General features: G+C 38.3%; 1 protein-coding gene across 1 annotated transcript; it reads left to right on the forward strand.

The window, feature by feature from the left end:
- The first annotated feature begins 7,297 nt into the window (after window positions 1–7,297).
- Window positions 7,298–16,506, forward strand: LOC122037978 (acyl-CoA-binding domain-containing protein 1-like). The gene is made up of 5 exons (XM_042597490.1): window positions 7,298–8,145; window positions 9,723–9,828; window positions 9,897–10,000; window positions 10,112–10,182; window positions 16,169–16,506. Exons 1-5 carry the CDS (start codon window positions 7,385–7,387, stop codon window positions 16,222–16,224), a joined length of 1,098 nt encoding a protein of 365 aa, XP_042453424.1. The 5' UTR covers window positions 7,298–7,384; the 3' UTR covers window positions 16,225–16,506.
- The last annotated feature ends 49 nt before the right edge of the window (window positions 16,507–16,555 follow it).

Below are 16,555 nucleotides of genomic sequence, written 5' to 3' on the forward strand. Positions count from 1 at the left end.
GCCTCCCCCCTTAGTCTATGCTCTCCTCCTAGTGACTTGCCATCAATGCAAGTCTAATGTACTCCTCCAGATCAGATTCTGATGATAACTCGTCCCAAGTTGCCTTCATGATTTTGTGCTTTGTTGTGCTAAGATCTTTCTTGTTGTCCTTCTTCTTTAGCTTTGGGCAGTCCTCCTTGATGTGTCCCTCTTCATTGCAATTATAACATCTTATCTTCCTTGCACTTGATTAAATTTATTAGATCTAAAAAATTTCTTAAATTTCCTTACCATATATGCTGATTCTTTTGGATCGTAAAGTTCGCTAGAGGGGGGAGGGGTAAATAGCATTCGTTGAAAATCGTAAATTAAATTGAGTACACAACAGAAGAGAAAAATTGAAGCAACGCTAACAAACCAATTTTACTTGGTTCAGAGTCTTCTTCGACTCCTACTCCAAGGCTCGCACGTGAGAGTGCTTTCGTTGGGTAATCACTAATAATTCACAAAAAGTATTACATAATTTAGTACACGAACTATAAAAAATACCGACAAGAAGGAAAATGAAAATGAGTAGTAGGTTGTCGGAGGAGCTTCGCAGCATCGCAGGAGTGTCTTTGGAGCAGTGCGCAATAGAGCAATCGTAGAAGAAGTTGTGTTTGACTCTTGGTGGAAGACTGCTTATATAAGCAGTTCCGGGCGCCTGAATCCCTTCCGGGTGCATGGACCGTGATGTCGGCCCAGTCAATCAGCGCACTCCACGTTTGCGACGAGATAGACTTTTGCATTCTGGGTGCCCGGACCACTTTTTCCAGCAAAGTTTTTTCTTGCAAGAAAAAGATTAGTCTGAGGCAATAAACATTATACTACCCTACAACACAAAAATTAGCACAATTATAAAAACAGTGTAGCAATTAGATTTTGTCTCCTCGAGACCAGAATCTTGTCAAGATCTCAACTTAGATTTTTGAAATGAATCTAAGTTGGATCGACGTCTACTGTTCCCTCAAACGGGGAACACGTCCTCACCAAGTCACTCCCCTCCAGTGTCCTACATTAACTTACCATCTTGTTAAACATCCAGTCAGTCCGTCGACCTGTTTGAACTTCATGCCAGCTATCCGATCAGCCCATTGACCTAGCTGGAGTTCTCTGCAATACTGAGTTAGCACAATAAATAAAACAGTAAAGTAAGACAGTATTAATAGATTTCAAGATTCTCTGGTTCGGTCGATATATAACCTAGGGTTACTTCCCCTAGGACTGCCCAGCTTCACTCACTAGGACTTCCATTGCTTGGCTTCACTCACCAGGACTTCCATCAACTAGCTTCACTCACTAGGGCCCGACTTCACTCACCAGGACTTCCACTACCTAGCTTCACTCACTAGGGCCCCGCTTCACTCACCAGGACTTCCACTTTGCCTAACCTCCAGTTAGGACTAGTCACTCAGTAGACTTTTCACATGCCTATTCTTTGGTTATGACTTACCTTTGCTAGTCATCTAGTCTTGACTAGACTTCTCTCTTCCAAACATCAAGTCCTGTTTGGATCAACTCTTGGTCAAATTGACCAAACTTAGGTATATTGTCAAACATTGAAACCCTAGAGGTCGATTGCACCAACAGATTCATCATCATCGAGGGAGGTGTCGACGTCTGATTCATCCTTCTTGGCTTTTAGGGCAATGTTGTTAGATTTTTCTATTTCCTGATTATCTACACAACGAGACTCGTGAAATTCAAAAGTGGAAAATAAACTTTCAAAAGTACCTGCCTCAAGGTCCTTAGAGATGTAGTAAGCATTTACTAAGGCTGACCACTCTTGAGTTTTCAGACAGACGTTAAGTGCGTAGCTTAAAGAGTCATGATTTGTTTCATTTTTTCTGAGGTTGTTGAGCTGAGTGATCAGATTATTAATCCTTGCATGGAGTTGGGCTACCTTTTCTCCTTTGTTCATCTGGAGGTTCATCAATTGGCTTTAGAGGATGCCTCACTTTGCTAGTTTAGCTTCTGAAGTACCCTCATGAAGCTTCAGGAATTTTTCGTAGAGATCTTTGGCGGAGTCGTAGCTTCCGATCCAGCTGACCTCCTGGGGAGGAAGAACACTAAGCAGATGGAATTCTATTTTTCCATTAGCCATGAAGTCGGCTTATTCCTTCTTCGTCTATGTGTACTCTTCTTTCTCGGCTTCATGCTGATCCATAGGTGCTCCAAATCATATTTTATAATTAATAAGATTTCAAAATCGGTCTTGAAGAATATCTCCATGCGCTTTTTCCATGTTCCGAAGTCTCCCTCAAATTTCGACGGGTAGATGCCGGATCCAACCATTTCTTTTGCTTCAGATGGCGGTTAGTCCTTCTGAAGCGAGCCTTGCTCTGATATCAATTGTTGGTCCTTGGTCAGCCGACAAGAGGAGGTGAATTTCTCGAAAAAAGAAAATAGACCTTTCTCAATCTTTTGAAATAATTTAGACAAAATACTTGTATAAAAATAAATAATAAACTAATTAATAAAAGAAAGATGCAGAGAAATTTATTTGGTTTATAATCAGAAGATTGTCAATCCAAGACTATGAAAAGCTCACTTAGAATTTTTCTTCGGGCGGAGTGGCCTCTTACAACATTGACTACTTACAATTAAAGTAGTAGAACAAAAAATGAACTCATGTACAAGTGATTGTCTTAACTACTGAGACCAGAGTGTTGATGTAATTTACACTAATGGTCTAACTCAGATTTGATGAATGACAAATGAGTCAAGTTAGGTGTTGTTATGATCTAATGCATTTACTAAGAGTGTAGATTTTGGGATGTTCGATTCTCGATTGGCAGTCGGGATGTTTGATTTCTGATTGGAAGAAAGTCCAGTCGGGATGTTCGATTCTCGATTCACAATCGGGATGCCCGATTTCCGATGAGCGAAGTCCGGATGTGCGATTCTGATAGTTCGGGATGTTTGATTCCCGAAGTCCGGATGCGCAATTTCGAAAGGTAACTCTACACCCAGTAAGTAGAGGTAAGTCACTGGAGGAGAGTGACTAAGTGAGGTTGCGTCCTCACTCAAAGGGACAGTAGGCGTCGGTCTAATTTAGATCAATTTTGGAAACCTAAATTGAGACCCTGACTAGATCTTGATTTTGGTAAGATAGGATCTAACTCATAAATATATATAAACTATTTATGCATATATTCTAACTCTATGTTGTAGAGACAAACGTAGATCTTTGAATTCTTCATGCATGACAACTGATAGAGCTTGATTCCGAGCTCGAAGTCAAAAGATATGACCTCCAGAAGATTAGTGTGTTGAACCAGCTTAATGGAGGTGCCTCAGATCAGTCAGATTCGAATAGTAAAGGATAAGGTCGAATTCTCCTCATCTGATCTAAATTTTTGGGATCTAATTAGGGATGTAAATGAACCGAATCAAGCCAAATTTGCTAAAAAATCTAAAGCTCAAATTTGGCTCGAAATAGATATATTCGAGTTCGAGATTGATTCGAAGCTCAAAAAATTTTAAATTTTATGTTCGAGTTCGGTTCGAATTAAGGCTTGGGTTCGAGTTCGGCTCGAAAGATTCGAACATGTTCGCGAACTATTCGAATTATTGCTCGAAAATAGGTATTCGAAAGGCTCAAAATTTATTTATTTAATATATATTTAACTTATATTAATAAAATATTAAGGCTTGCGAGCGGCTCGTGAACTATCGAATAATATAATTTGAGCTCGAGTTTGGCTCGGAAAAAAGTTCGAACATGTTCGTGTTCGGCTCGAATTTGATAAATTCAAATACGAATCAAATATTTTTCGAGTTGGCTCGAAAAGCTCATGAGTCGGCTCAATTTGTTTGCAACCCTAGATCTGATAAGCTCTAGAGACCCCTCCAAAGGGCTATAAAAGGAGGGGTTGAGCAAGCTTCAGAGATACCTTTGATACAAGATTCTACGCGTCCAAACGGCTTTCTGATTGCTCTGGGCTCTTGCTATTGTCCTGCTACGACTTTGCTACCTTTGACTGTCACCGAGAAGCCTACCAAACACCGAGCTCAAGCCGACCGATTTTAAACATTGTTTGGTAACCAAAGTTCTTTTATTGTACTTAATTTCTGCAAACGGGAAGTCTAGCGTGTTACACTTCTCCGACTTTCTTTGTGCTCGATCCCCTCTTCCGGTGGTTTCAGAAGAAGTATTTTAGTGGATTACCCATTAATAAGTCCGCGGGACTTGGGTCTTGGAGTAGGAGTCGTCGAAGGCTCCGAACCAAGTAACATCGTTTGTGTTCTTGTTCTTTTGCTTGTTTTTCTACTTCTCTTTCTAAACCAAAAAGAATGAATTTTCAAAACTACGTGGTTTACCTCCCATCATATGACTCGATCCAACACAAAGCTCTATTTCTAGCATGTTGGTCGAATTTGACCATTTACTGACGTAGTAGCTCCGGGTGCCTGAGTGTGGATAAAACCTTATCCACATCGTAGCAGCTCTATTAGGATAAAACTTATCTAGTTCGGGTGCCTGGACCATGCTGACATGGCTCGTTCAAAGCTCGCCAAGGGAGGCGCCTAGGGTTGTCCCAAGGAGTCCGGGTGCTCGAAGCATCCGGGAGCCTGGAATTGCTCCAGGTGCCTGGAGCAGTCAACCTTTGTTGACTGCTAGTTTTTCTTCTGTTCTGGCTCCGTTTGCTTGGGTGATTTTGGCCATCTAGAATAGAGCTCACCCGAACTCATTTTCTGACTTTTTCCTCGAGCAAGTTTCCACTCCCGCTTCTTGTCTCTCAGAAACGCCGCGCGCTTCCTTCTCGTTCACCAACGTACTCTTCTGCAACACCTCGTCCCTCGGACGTACCAAGCTCATCGACTCTCTCTCATGTCATCCTTCTCGCTAGTTGCATTTTTCTCTTGACTTCTTGTTCTTCTAAGTTCCTACACACTTAAACACAAGACATCAAACAAACATAGGACCTAACTTAACTCGATTGATCATATCAAAACTACCTTGGGGTACCTACACTTTGTTCTCATTTTCTCGATCGGCCTTGCCGATTGGGCATACCCTAAGAGAGTTAATGTTAACTTGCTACACCATCCATAAAACTCTGCTCCCTTTGAGGACATCGCTACGACCTAATTAGGCCATATACATAAATGGGACCCCTGAGAAGCTCATCTTCTAGCTAGCAGCCCAAGATGCCTCTCGGTCTAAAAGCCCAGTTACTACCATTAATACGACTAGGGTTGTAAACAAGGTGAGCCGAGTCAAGCTTTAGGATGTTTAAGCTTGTTTGATAAAGTAACCGAGGCAAGCCGAGCCGAGCTTAAAATGAACTAAGCTTGGCTTGATTTATCTTTTATGAGCTTAAGCTTGTTTGAAGGTCAACTTGAGCTTAGTTCATTTAGATGTTATCAAGCTCTCAATTCAAGCTTGGCTTAAGCTTGGTTCAAACTTGGCTTAAGCTTGGTTCAAGCTTGGCTCAAGTTTGGTTCAAGCTTGGTTCGTTTATATATTATCGAGCTCTTAATTTAAGCTTGTTTGAAACTTTTAGTTGTTTGATTGGTTATTGAATTGATAACTCAAACTTTTTATTTTATTTTATTATTTATTTAGCATATTGATAAGAGTTTTATTAATGAATATGGTTCGTAAATATTACTCATGAACATTGTTTACAAATATTGTTCCTAAATATTATTTACGAATGTTGTTCACGAACGTTAACGAGCTGAACATATATGTGTTCAAGCTTATTTGTTTAGTTTAATGAACTGTTTAAATTTGTTTGTTTAATTGATCTTGTGTATATTAAACGAATATAAACAAGCTAGCATAACATCAAGCTTGTCCACGAATTCTTGGTTCATTTACAACCCTAAATACAATACATGAGTTTGTCAGAGGAGCATATCTTTATATAAATACGTACACTTCTCCATACCAATGCAATCGATAGATACAATATAAACATAATGATGGGACAAATTTATTGATTGGAAGATAATATCTCATAAATACGGAGATTGTGAGAGACATGGTAAAAGAGGATCTTTCTCCGTCAACACAAGGAGATATACGCACATCTATGCATCTCCTTTTACTTGTTGTTGCTTGTTTTGTGTCACCATCGCTAGGGATCCTCTCGACCTATTTACTGACGATTTCCTTCTCTTTTCATGAGTTCTCAGAGTCAATCAATCCGCATTGCATATCACTGATGGTTCGCTTCTAGGATTAGTGACCTAGATTTAGTTGAAAGAGAGTTGGTAATGTATTTGCTTACTGTACCATATAGTCCTTAAAAATTTCAAGTTTGATGCACAAATAATGTGGAACCCTTCAAAAATTTAAGTCCTGTTTGGTTCCATCCCCCATTACCTAATGCTCATCACCAGCTCATCCCTCGCTGACTTCGATCCATATCACTTTGGTCGACTCAATCTATTCGCGGTTGACTATGACTTCTTTGATGAACAACGTGATCTTTGTCCCAAGGTCAGCTCTTCTTATCCTCAAGCCCCTGCCAACATCCTCATTAATAGGGGTGAACATTCAGTTTATTCGATTAATTCGGTTAATTTGATATTAATTTTGTATAAATTCTTTTTATTGTTATTTTAAACAAATTTAATTAATTCGGTGTTAATTGAAATAACTAATTCGGTTAATTCAGTTTTAGTAAAACTTTGATTTGATTCGGTCAGCAAACACTAAATCGGTTTTCGGTTAATTCGGTTAATTTATGGACCGAATTAATCGAATGCTCACCCCTGCTCATTAATACACGAGATAAGATCTGTTGGTCCAAATGCATCAAGATAGATGATTTATAATTACAATTGAATTATAATTATAATTTAATCATAATTAATTATGATTTTTTTTATATTCATCGTCCTTTAAATTATAATTTAAATTAAGACAAATAATCAAAAGTTGTCTGAAGATCCTCCGTCAATCGTTAAAGTTGGACAAATGGTCAGATTATCGAACACTAACATAAAATAATTTTTAAATAATTTTTTATTATTCATTTTGATTCAAATTATAATAAAAATAATAAATTTAAAAATATAATAAAAAGTAGAATTTTTAGACTCTGCCTTGTCCTCTTAGCAAACGCTTTAGCCGCTGTGCTCGGAGAGCCAGCGGCTCCGAGTGGAGGCAGTGGGCTCCATTTGTTCCCGCATTTATTGAGACGGTTGCGGCTCTAGAGCCCGACGTGGACGTCCGAGATCGGTTAGATGCAGCGCGACTTTGAAAGATCTGGAGTTATGCGGATAAGCCAGGAAGCCGAACGGCTACAGCTCGTGAGCCGGGAAGAAGGGGTCGTCGTGGACACGTGTAGTAAATGATTGGCGAATATGCTTTCTTTTGGCGCCGCCCTCCTCTTTCTCTCTCTCTCTGATGCGGCATCCGCCGACCGACCTCTCCATTTTGTTTTTGGATAGGCCACCGACCTGTGCAAAGCACCGTGGAGAAGTGGGAGAGGAGATGATGGAGTTCTTGGAGGAACTTCTCCTCGCCGCGCTAATCTCTGTCCTCCTCGCCTTCATCTTCGGAAATTTCTCCGCCGACAAGCCGGAGGCGGCGGAGGATTTAGGGCCTCGACCGAGGGCCTTGAATCCGATCCAGGAGGAGAAGAGGGAGGGGAAGTCGACGATCGTTGCCCTTGGTGAATTCTGTTCTACGGATACAAACCCCGCTGAGGTCGAAGAGGGAAGATTGGGTGTGGATGTATTGGAAAAGGACGGCGGGGTTGTCGCTGGATTTTACCAAGAGAAAGATGACCTTTTTGACAGGGTAGTCGGGATTGGAAGAGTTGAGGATGATTTAGCGGAGCCGGGTGAGGCAAAACCGGTGGAGCAAGTCGTGGAACGAGGCGGCGAACTGACTGGAAACAAGGAAGAAGTATGCCATGTTGACAAGGGTAAGTGGGAATCGTTGTTTCATGGGGAGGATGAGTGGGAAGGGATCGAGAGAAGCGATATAGAGAAATTATTTGGAGTCGCGAGCAAGTTTGTCGCTGGCAAGATCGGTGGGGTTGCAGTGTCGAGACTGAGTAATGAAGTGCAAATGAAGTTGTACGGACTGCATAAGGTTGCGACCGAGGGACCATGCCATGAGCCACAACCCATGGTTTTGATGTTGTCTGCCCGCACCAAATGGTACTTTGGGATGCTTTTCATTGTTCTCGGTTCTCACTATACTTGTTAGCTTCTTCTCAGATATATTAATTTGTTTATTGCGGCATTGCTGATTGATATGAAATTTTGTTTTCGATTTGGATCTTGTGAGCTCTTTTACGAACTTTGTGGCAAGCAGCCATTGACGGGATTTCTCTATCTGACTGATATGGTGGTCAATGTACTAAGCTTAAATCTTTTTTTATTTATTTTTAACACCACCACCAGCTGTAGATATATGATAAACACTTAGAGTGCCCAGGGCGTAGCTGAGTTGATGCCCAAGTGGTATACTTGCATCAATGGGCAAGGATTCGAGTCGCGACTACTGCAAATAACCCTCCCACTTAGGAGGCCACTCAGTACCTAATTTACCTTCCTTCATCTCACCATGGGGCCGGCGATGAGGGGCGCTTGGCATGAGCGTTATCACATTTTGCATCAATGATAAACACTTAGAGAGACAGGGTAGCTGAGCTAGCCACCAGAAAAAGAGATTATTTTTCTAAGTCTTCCACCCGCACAAATGAAATTCATTGCCAGTTAGAGATCAAGCATCTTGGAGATCACCTTTCTGTTTGAGCAGACGGAGGGCATTCTCATAAATTCATATATTCAACGTTTAAATATTAGGAGAGTGAGTATGAATCCTGCACCATCTGTCCTCGGCAAATGCACAAGAGAAAAGGTAGTTGCTCAATAGTTTCATTCTAGATCCGTATGTGCCAAAATTAGGACCCAAAACAATATTAATAGAATCAACGGAACCTCAAGTGTAAGCTGATAAAGCAAAATAGTCCAACCAAGATCACCACCTCTTCATGGGCGTATAACTATCCAGTGAAATTCCAGTGCAGATAGTAATGAGGACCATCCAAAGATCAACTTATATTCCAGTTTGACCATGTAGCTTCAGTTGTTTGAACTCCATCTTATATGGCATTGCTTGTTGTTGATGGAAAGAAGCAACCAAGTTCAATTCCTTATCAGTTTGTGGATTAGAGTGTATGCGGAGTGTTGGGTTAGTTAGTCATTGTCCTGTTGAAAACCAGGAATTGCAATTGTTACTTTGTTTCATTCTATGTGGATGTTGGCAGTTGGATACCTGAGCATCAAGGTTTGTGAAATTTGTTTGATTTTTTCTTCATTTTTTTTTATCTTGGTCTGTACCGGAACTGTGTCGCCAAAACATCAAAGTGATGATATAGGAGAAAGAGTTCATGTTGCAGCATGAAAATTATTCCTTTGATCATAGTAGATATTTGTGTTCTTTGATTAAGTTCTAGTGCTTTTTTGATTCATTTCAGTACACTGAAAAGCCACCTTTGTTCCCTTCTCAAGGAAAACACTGCTCTTAATTCGATCTATGCTTCTGCTCTATTTCATTACGAACAACTTTTTGGCATGTTTCATTATGCATTACTCCGTCTTTAGTATTATTTATTTCATTTTTTTCTCTAGCACATGTACAATAATGGGAAACTGAAGTTCAGATATACCTTGTTTTTTTATATGTTAAAATTCTATCATCTGATGATGGATGCTATTTCTCGTACTAGGCATTCATGGCAAGAACTAGGGAATATTAGTCCAGAAGCTGCTATGGAACAGTATATCAATCTTCTTACTGAAAGTATTCCTGAATGGAAGGCAGAGACATCCAAAGTAAGTCCGCCAGAACTTTTTTGATTCATTTTTTAGTGAAACTATTGCACTCTGGGTTCATAATGCAGGTGGAAGACATAGGTATTGATGCCAATGATCCTCCTTCTGTAGATGACTTATCAATAGGTCAACTTGGCTCAAAGTCCTCTCACTCTAAATCTGGATCTGAAATGTAATATTGACAATTCATTGCCAAATAGTTTTTCAGTTCAAGGATTTAAACATCTTTCTTACTAGCTTTGTTTTCACCATATCATCAGTTGAATAGTGCCATGCTTTGCAGTGTAACTGAAGATTTATCTGCTGAAGATGTCACTGGAAATGTAGAGACTGGTCCCAAACTTTTAAAACAAGGTGAATATACTCTCCACGTTGATTCCTGAAGAACAATGCTTATGTTTTTGTAGATTGAAGGTGCAAGTTTTGCTAGGTCTTTAAGTTGTCACTAAGGTCTCGGGTTGAAATTTTGTCTTTTCCATTGTGGCTTTGCCTCCCTTTGGAAAAATGGTTCGTTAGCTTATCAGATCAATCCTGCATGCAATGAATAATCTGAAACTCTATCAATTAGCTAATGAGATCTAAGCTCTGTAGATGAGCGTACTAGATGAAATGTTGGCACTTTCTATTAATGAAGGACACTAACTATGATGGTAGAAAGGAATTGAATGCAAGCTGGAAACTGATTACAGGTGTAACAAATAACTTACTGTGTTATTACCTGTGCTATTTATGATTTTGCATGTGCATAAGCATAGACGCAGGTTATGTTATAACTACTGAAAATCATGGGTTCCTAAGTAATGCTATGGAATGTTACTTTGCTGGTTGCAAAATCATAAAACAATTATATATTAAAACAGCCACGTAGCTTCAACATTTGCTGTATGTCACTGATAACTATTGCAATTGGGATCCTTCTTCTCTCTCATACTGTCTTCTTATCCTTCTATATTGGGTTTGGATATTAAGGAAATGAAATTACAAAGTGAAAAGATGTCATTACTCCTGTTTGACACAACCTTGAATTTGAATAAATGAGGGATTTGATTACAGATGGGTGTGGATCTAAGTAATGATAAATATGCTCATTAAAATCTTGATTTTGCATGTGTGCATCGTCTGGTTGTGGAATTTTATATTTGTGTCCATATTTTTTTAGGCAGGCCCTGCACTGACTTAAATGGAGGGGAATTCATCAATTAGATGTGGTAAAAATTAACTCAATTTGGCAATGAAGTGGGTTTGGGTGATGCCTTGTTGTTTCAAACGTGATTTTGCCTTTGTTTTTTTCATTTAAAAATATTTGTGTTTTACATTACCATGATCAAGTAAAAAGAGGGAACTTGGGATGCTGAGCCTGATCCTGGTTAGGCATATGGAAGGGAGACTAAACTCGAGGTTGGAGGAAGGAAAAAGGGAGGAGATAGGTAGCACAGAGATTTTTAGAAGTGTCTACTTATATAATCCCAAGCTGAGGACTTAAAGTAGATAGTGATTTCACCTGGTATGTAAGAGACATTAAGAGTGATCACGATGCTCAAATTCTGATATTACTTGATTGAAGATTCTAGTATCGGACAGTGCCTTATGTTTTTGTTTAGCTCATTGTTCCGCGATCCGATTTTTTCTTTCCAGTCTTGTTTATCCCCCTCCTTGTGATGCATGGCTTCTCCCTCCCTCTCTCTCTCTCTCTCTCTCTCTCTGGTGTTGCGGTAGGACATCCAGATTGTCACCCAGGTTGTCACCCAGGCACCCGCGGTTTGATCCCCAGATGTGGCGTATTTGTAGGATTTTTTCCTCCAAATGGGGTGCACAACCAAAGAATGCTGGGCTCTTGGGCTGCCCGTCGGGCGTGTTTCCCGATTTACCCTGGTCACCGGTGGGAAAATTTGTGGGGTTGGGCCAGTCATCCTAGGGATAGTCAATGAGGTTAACTGAGTTTATCATTTCTCTTTCTTTCCATTTTGCCCCGCCTGGTAGTTGAACCAACCATATTGCCATATATTTATGTGTCATCTTTTAAATCTGTCGTCGTGTGTCTATTTTTACATATTTCTTGTAAATTGTAGAATATGGTAATGCACAAGATTCTAAAATTCACTAGGCGCAAGTCAGGTGTCAGACTAGCGCCTAGGCCGACTAAGCGCCGCTAGGCGGATTCCACGGTATTAACATAAATTACATAATAAATCACATTCTATAATTCCAACACAATAACATTAAATTTAAAATGAGTCAAAATTACACAACTAATAAAATATCACAAATTTATTTACTTTTCCTCCATAATTTTCAACAACTTATTCTTCATCGGACACAAATTCAATATCATCAGTGTAATCCTCCTCTTCTTCGAATGTAAAATCATCCTTATGAAGTTCTCTCACTCTAGTGCTTCTTCGAGTTGTAGATTTTCATCTACTCTAGTTGCTTCATCAACCATTAGCCAAGTGATCCCGGAACCTAGTTTAACTTCATCATCTTTCCCACCATCCACAATCCAACGTTGTGCATTTGAAGCATTTTTGCAAGAAGGACATCGACATTCCTTTCTTTTTCTCTTTTTTTCTTTGTTCAACAATCTAGCGTTAAATTGGACAAATACTAGATTTTTCAACCTGTTGATATTCAACGTATTTCTTTTCTTTATATGAATCTTAAAAAAAAAAAGAGAAAGTAAATATCGTAGTTAGTAACATGAATATAAACTTTAAAAGTTAGTACTTTACTTCAATGAAAGACTTAAAGTTTAAACTTACTCCTTCAAATCCACTCCAATTTATTTCACACCCAGATGAACTTGTAGTTAATAAAAGCATTCTCAAAGCCACTCTTAGCAAGTTGGGTGTGTGAGCACAGTAGATACTCCACGATACACATGGATCAAATGTATCATCATTTTTTTCACGTGCTTTTACTGCCAATGTTTTCCCAAATAATCCAGTCTTTCTCTATAGTTTGCATATTTCTTGTTAATAATTGTATCTTGTAGATCAAACTCATCGGCATGCAAAATTTTCATGCATTCAAAAATCTCCATCACGACCTCCTCATAAAGAGCAATAGAACTATCTTTATAATAAAAATAGGGACTCAACAAAAAAAAGACACTTGTATGCAATAATGTATCAAATCTGTCATACAGTTTTTGTCCCAATCACTATGATATAGGATGATAATTTGATTCCACGTTGTTCAGAGTCACCTTGATATCTTCTTTAGTTTGAAGAAGTTCCCCATGTAAAAATCCCATGGATAGCTTTCTATCCATCTACCAATTGAAGAACTCTTATCAAAAGAACAAATATTTTCAAACAAAATATTACACCATTCTAAAAACTCATGCTCATTACAGTAGAGTAAGGCAATTTCCCTTTGTTTTTGACTATTTATGTTTCTCTCACATATCACTTGTAAACATGGCCTGTAAATTAGTTTTTTTTTTCAATCAAACTCTGCAATATGAGAAAACTTGATGCAAACCCAGTAAATTCTGGTCGTACTATCTCTCTTCTTTGTGAAATTCTCATACAAAGGCTTATGGCGAGCATAAAAATGAAAATAGTAAAAGATTTGGCTTGCACAACAACCTTTTTATATCGTGGAAGCTTGTCAATACTTTCAAGCGAGATTATCAGTGTGAGTTGCACAAGAATTCCAAAAGATCCTAGGTCACTTTTCTCTCATCAATTTAGCTGTAGCCATATTGTTGTGACATTGTCTATTACAATCTAAACAATACTCTGTTCTCCTACTTGTTCAACATATTTGTCAACATACTTAAAAATAAGTTCAGTTGTATGTGCCTCGTTTGAAGACTCTTTAGGTTCAAAATGTAGTATCCTCCTTGCAAGTAACACACAAATTTAGGATACTTCTTTTTATATTACTCTATGCATCTGTCATGATCGAGCACCCATTCTTTGCCCATTCTTCACGTTTCTTTAGCATTTGCTTGGTTCTTTGAACTTCGGCATTCAAAAGTGGCTCCCTAAATTGATATTGAGTTGGAAGCTTGAAACTTGGTCCAAAGTGATCCACTGCTTAGTTGCTTGAAGCTATCATTATCAACAACATTGAATGAGATTCCATTTTCGTAAACCCATCTCCCAATATATTATTGAACTTGTTGAGTTCTCTTTTTGAAAAAAAGTCTCATTTATATTTTTTTGGTGAAACACTTTACTCTCACATGAACCTACATTTTGTGGAGAAATCATCGATGCATATCTATCTATGGGACCAAGTGGAAGAGGTTTCTTAAGTCCATCTATCCCTTCAACTTCATTACCTTCTTTTTCATCTAGAGGAATATTCACCTCTGCTCTGCAACTCTCTTCTTCTATTCTTTTGTTCTTCTTTCTGTTTCTTCCTTCTAAAATAGCCTGTTTGCACTTATTGTGATCTTCTTAAGATGCTTTTTGATAACCAGATACATTTCAAGATATATTTCCAATGTGCTCCTTGATCTTATAAACTCCGCTCGTCATTATTTTCCCACACAACTTGCATTTAACTTTGTTGAGGTTTTTAGGATAATTCAAAATCTCGAACTCCCATCCAATGTCAATTGACTTTCTCAATGTTAGATTTGGGCTGAGTAATAGATGTCGTCGAAGATGGATTGCTTGACATTGTTACCTATTGTTAATCACTTCATTAGTTAATTATAATAACCCAAAAGAGATTTAAGAATAAAATCAACAACTTTGGAAGCTATGTGATTGAGTCATCTTATTCATGTTATCCACCATTTTTCTCACAATTTAATCGAACCTTCGATATCTAACAAATAAAAGACCACTACTCTAACTTCAATTAAATTCATAAATAACTTTGAAATTTATTTTTTTCTCAAGATCCAATATTATCAGCAAAAAAAATAACAGGACAAGATGCTTAAACAGAAACATATTTTCTTTTCATTAAGCAAAAAAACAAAAAACAAAAATGACACTCACGTAGAAATCAAGTCAAGAGAAATCAAAATTAAAATAAATTATCTTTCAATTTGCAAGTATCAAAATTAAAACAAATTACCTTTCAATTTTAATGAATATTATGAGTGTGTGATGAAATGACATTTCCAAAGGATGAGGCTTTGGCCAACCTTCAATTCAATCCCTTCCAAGTCCCTCAGTTGAGGAAAGATCAGACAATAATTTTTTCTTCAAATTGATTTCTTTAGTCCTTTAACTCTCTGATTTCTCCAAAATTTGGACTTTTTTATTCGCTCTGATTTCTACATGGTACGATGAAAATGAAGTTTGGTGCTTGTCGTAGCCGCTAGGGCAAGGCAACAAACCAATTTTTTGTTGGACCAAAGTTTAGGGCTTATAAAACTTAAGCCCAACAAAAAAAAAAGTTACATTTAAGTTTTTTTAAAATTGGGCTTTAAATTTAAAAACCCAAATGAAAACAAATCATGCAAACCCACTCTATTTCTGCGGTGACTAGACGATTCGATCGATTAGTAGAGCTTAATTCCACCAAGGCCGCCTAGGCTAGCCGTCTAGTATGTTTTGAGTGCGGCTCACAGGTGCCTAGTGCCTAGGCAACCGCATAGGTTGATTTTTAGAACACTGGTCATGTATAACTTAGTTTTTTAATTGGTTATTTGGTGTAACTGCAATCTCTGAGAACTAGAATTTGACTTTGGTTGAAAGCACTAATGTAGCATTCCATAGCTTCATTCTTATACTGGATTCACCATTCAAATCTGATTTCATTAGTTTCACAGAAGTGGGTGCTTCTGATCATGATCCTATATAGGTTAGGCTGGATGGATCACTTCACTAGCTACAGTTTAAACACATTTGCATCGCTAAGCTACTGCATTAGTAGTTGAGTCTACCTGGTTGAACAAATATCAACTTCTCTATGTTCCAATAACTAGAGAGGCCAGCTAATTGGAGTATTATTCATCACTGTACTGAGGCATGGATTAGTGACTTCCACCAAGGAATGCTTGTAAGCCGCATGACTAAATAACATGGATGATCCATGATTGTTCTCGTAATCTCCATTTTTGTCACCATTTTTCTCTATGGAAGTAGACATTTGTCTTATATGCAATGAAGAAGGATTTCTTAAACCCTTCTATCGCACAAGGAATCATGTATTCATGTGAATGATATATCCACTTCAGATTATGTGACTTTACTCATGGATTAAATATGCTTGCTGTGATGAAAATTTTGACATGGTGAACCTCTCATGGAAATTATGAAATCGTCTGATTAGATATAAATGTGAAGCAAAAATTCAGTGATGACAGACTTTTATCTTTTTGCTACTGGCTAGGCAAATATCACTTTTTTTCAACTGGTGTATTTTTCAGGATTGGCGAATATTTTGCTTTTCAACCTGATCTCACCTCCTAGAGTGGCATTCTGAATTTATTACAAGCTTGGTCGAACCTGTCTGCGAGGAATTAATGCTCACGTTTCAAGTTGGTTCAAATTCGTAGTTGCAAGCTGATAAGTGCACAGTGTCATCATTTGTCTTAATTGGTGAATAATCTTTTAATGCTCGTTCAGTACTCACGGTTGTTCATACTGTATATAGCTGGTAAATATCTATCTATTAATGCTGTGTCATTGGAACAAGCTGCAGCTTTCGAGAAGATTGTTGTTTATAGTGCGCACCAGAATAGCTGAACGAATAGTGATTTGAGTTTCTTTTTCCTTTTTTCTTTTTAAATATGATAACGATAAGCTCGAATCCC

This window comes from Zingiber officinale, chromosome 1A (genome assembly GCF_018446385.1).
Source record: "Zingiber officinale cultivar Zhangliang chromosome 1A, Zo_v1.1, whole genome shotgun sequence".
NCBI classification, from domain to species: Eukaryota; Viridiplantae; Streptophyta; class Magnoliopsida; order Zingiberales; family Zingiberaceae; genus Zingiber; species Zingiber officinale.

Bases quoted from the DNA above. Each gene is read 5' to 3' on its own strand.
- LOC122037978 (XM_042597490.1), top strand. From the start codon at position 7,385: ATGCGGCATCCGCCGACCGACCTCTCCATTTTGTTTTTGGATAGGCCA. The intron at 8,146-9,722 runs GTACTTTGGGAT...TTCTCGTACTAG, and splicing joins TTGTCTGCCCGCACCAAATG to GCATTCATGGCAAGAACTAG. The intron at 9,829-9,896 runs GTAAGTCCGCCA...TTCATAATGCAG, and splicing joins GGAAGGCAGAGACATCCAAA to GTGGAAGACATAGGTATTGA.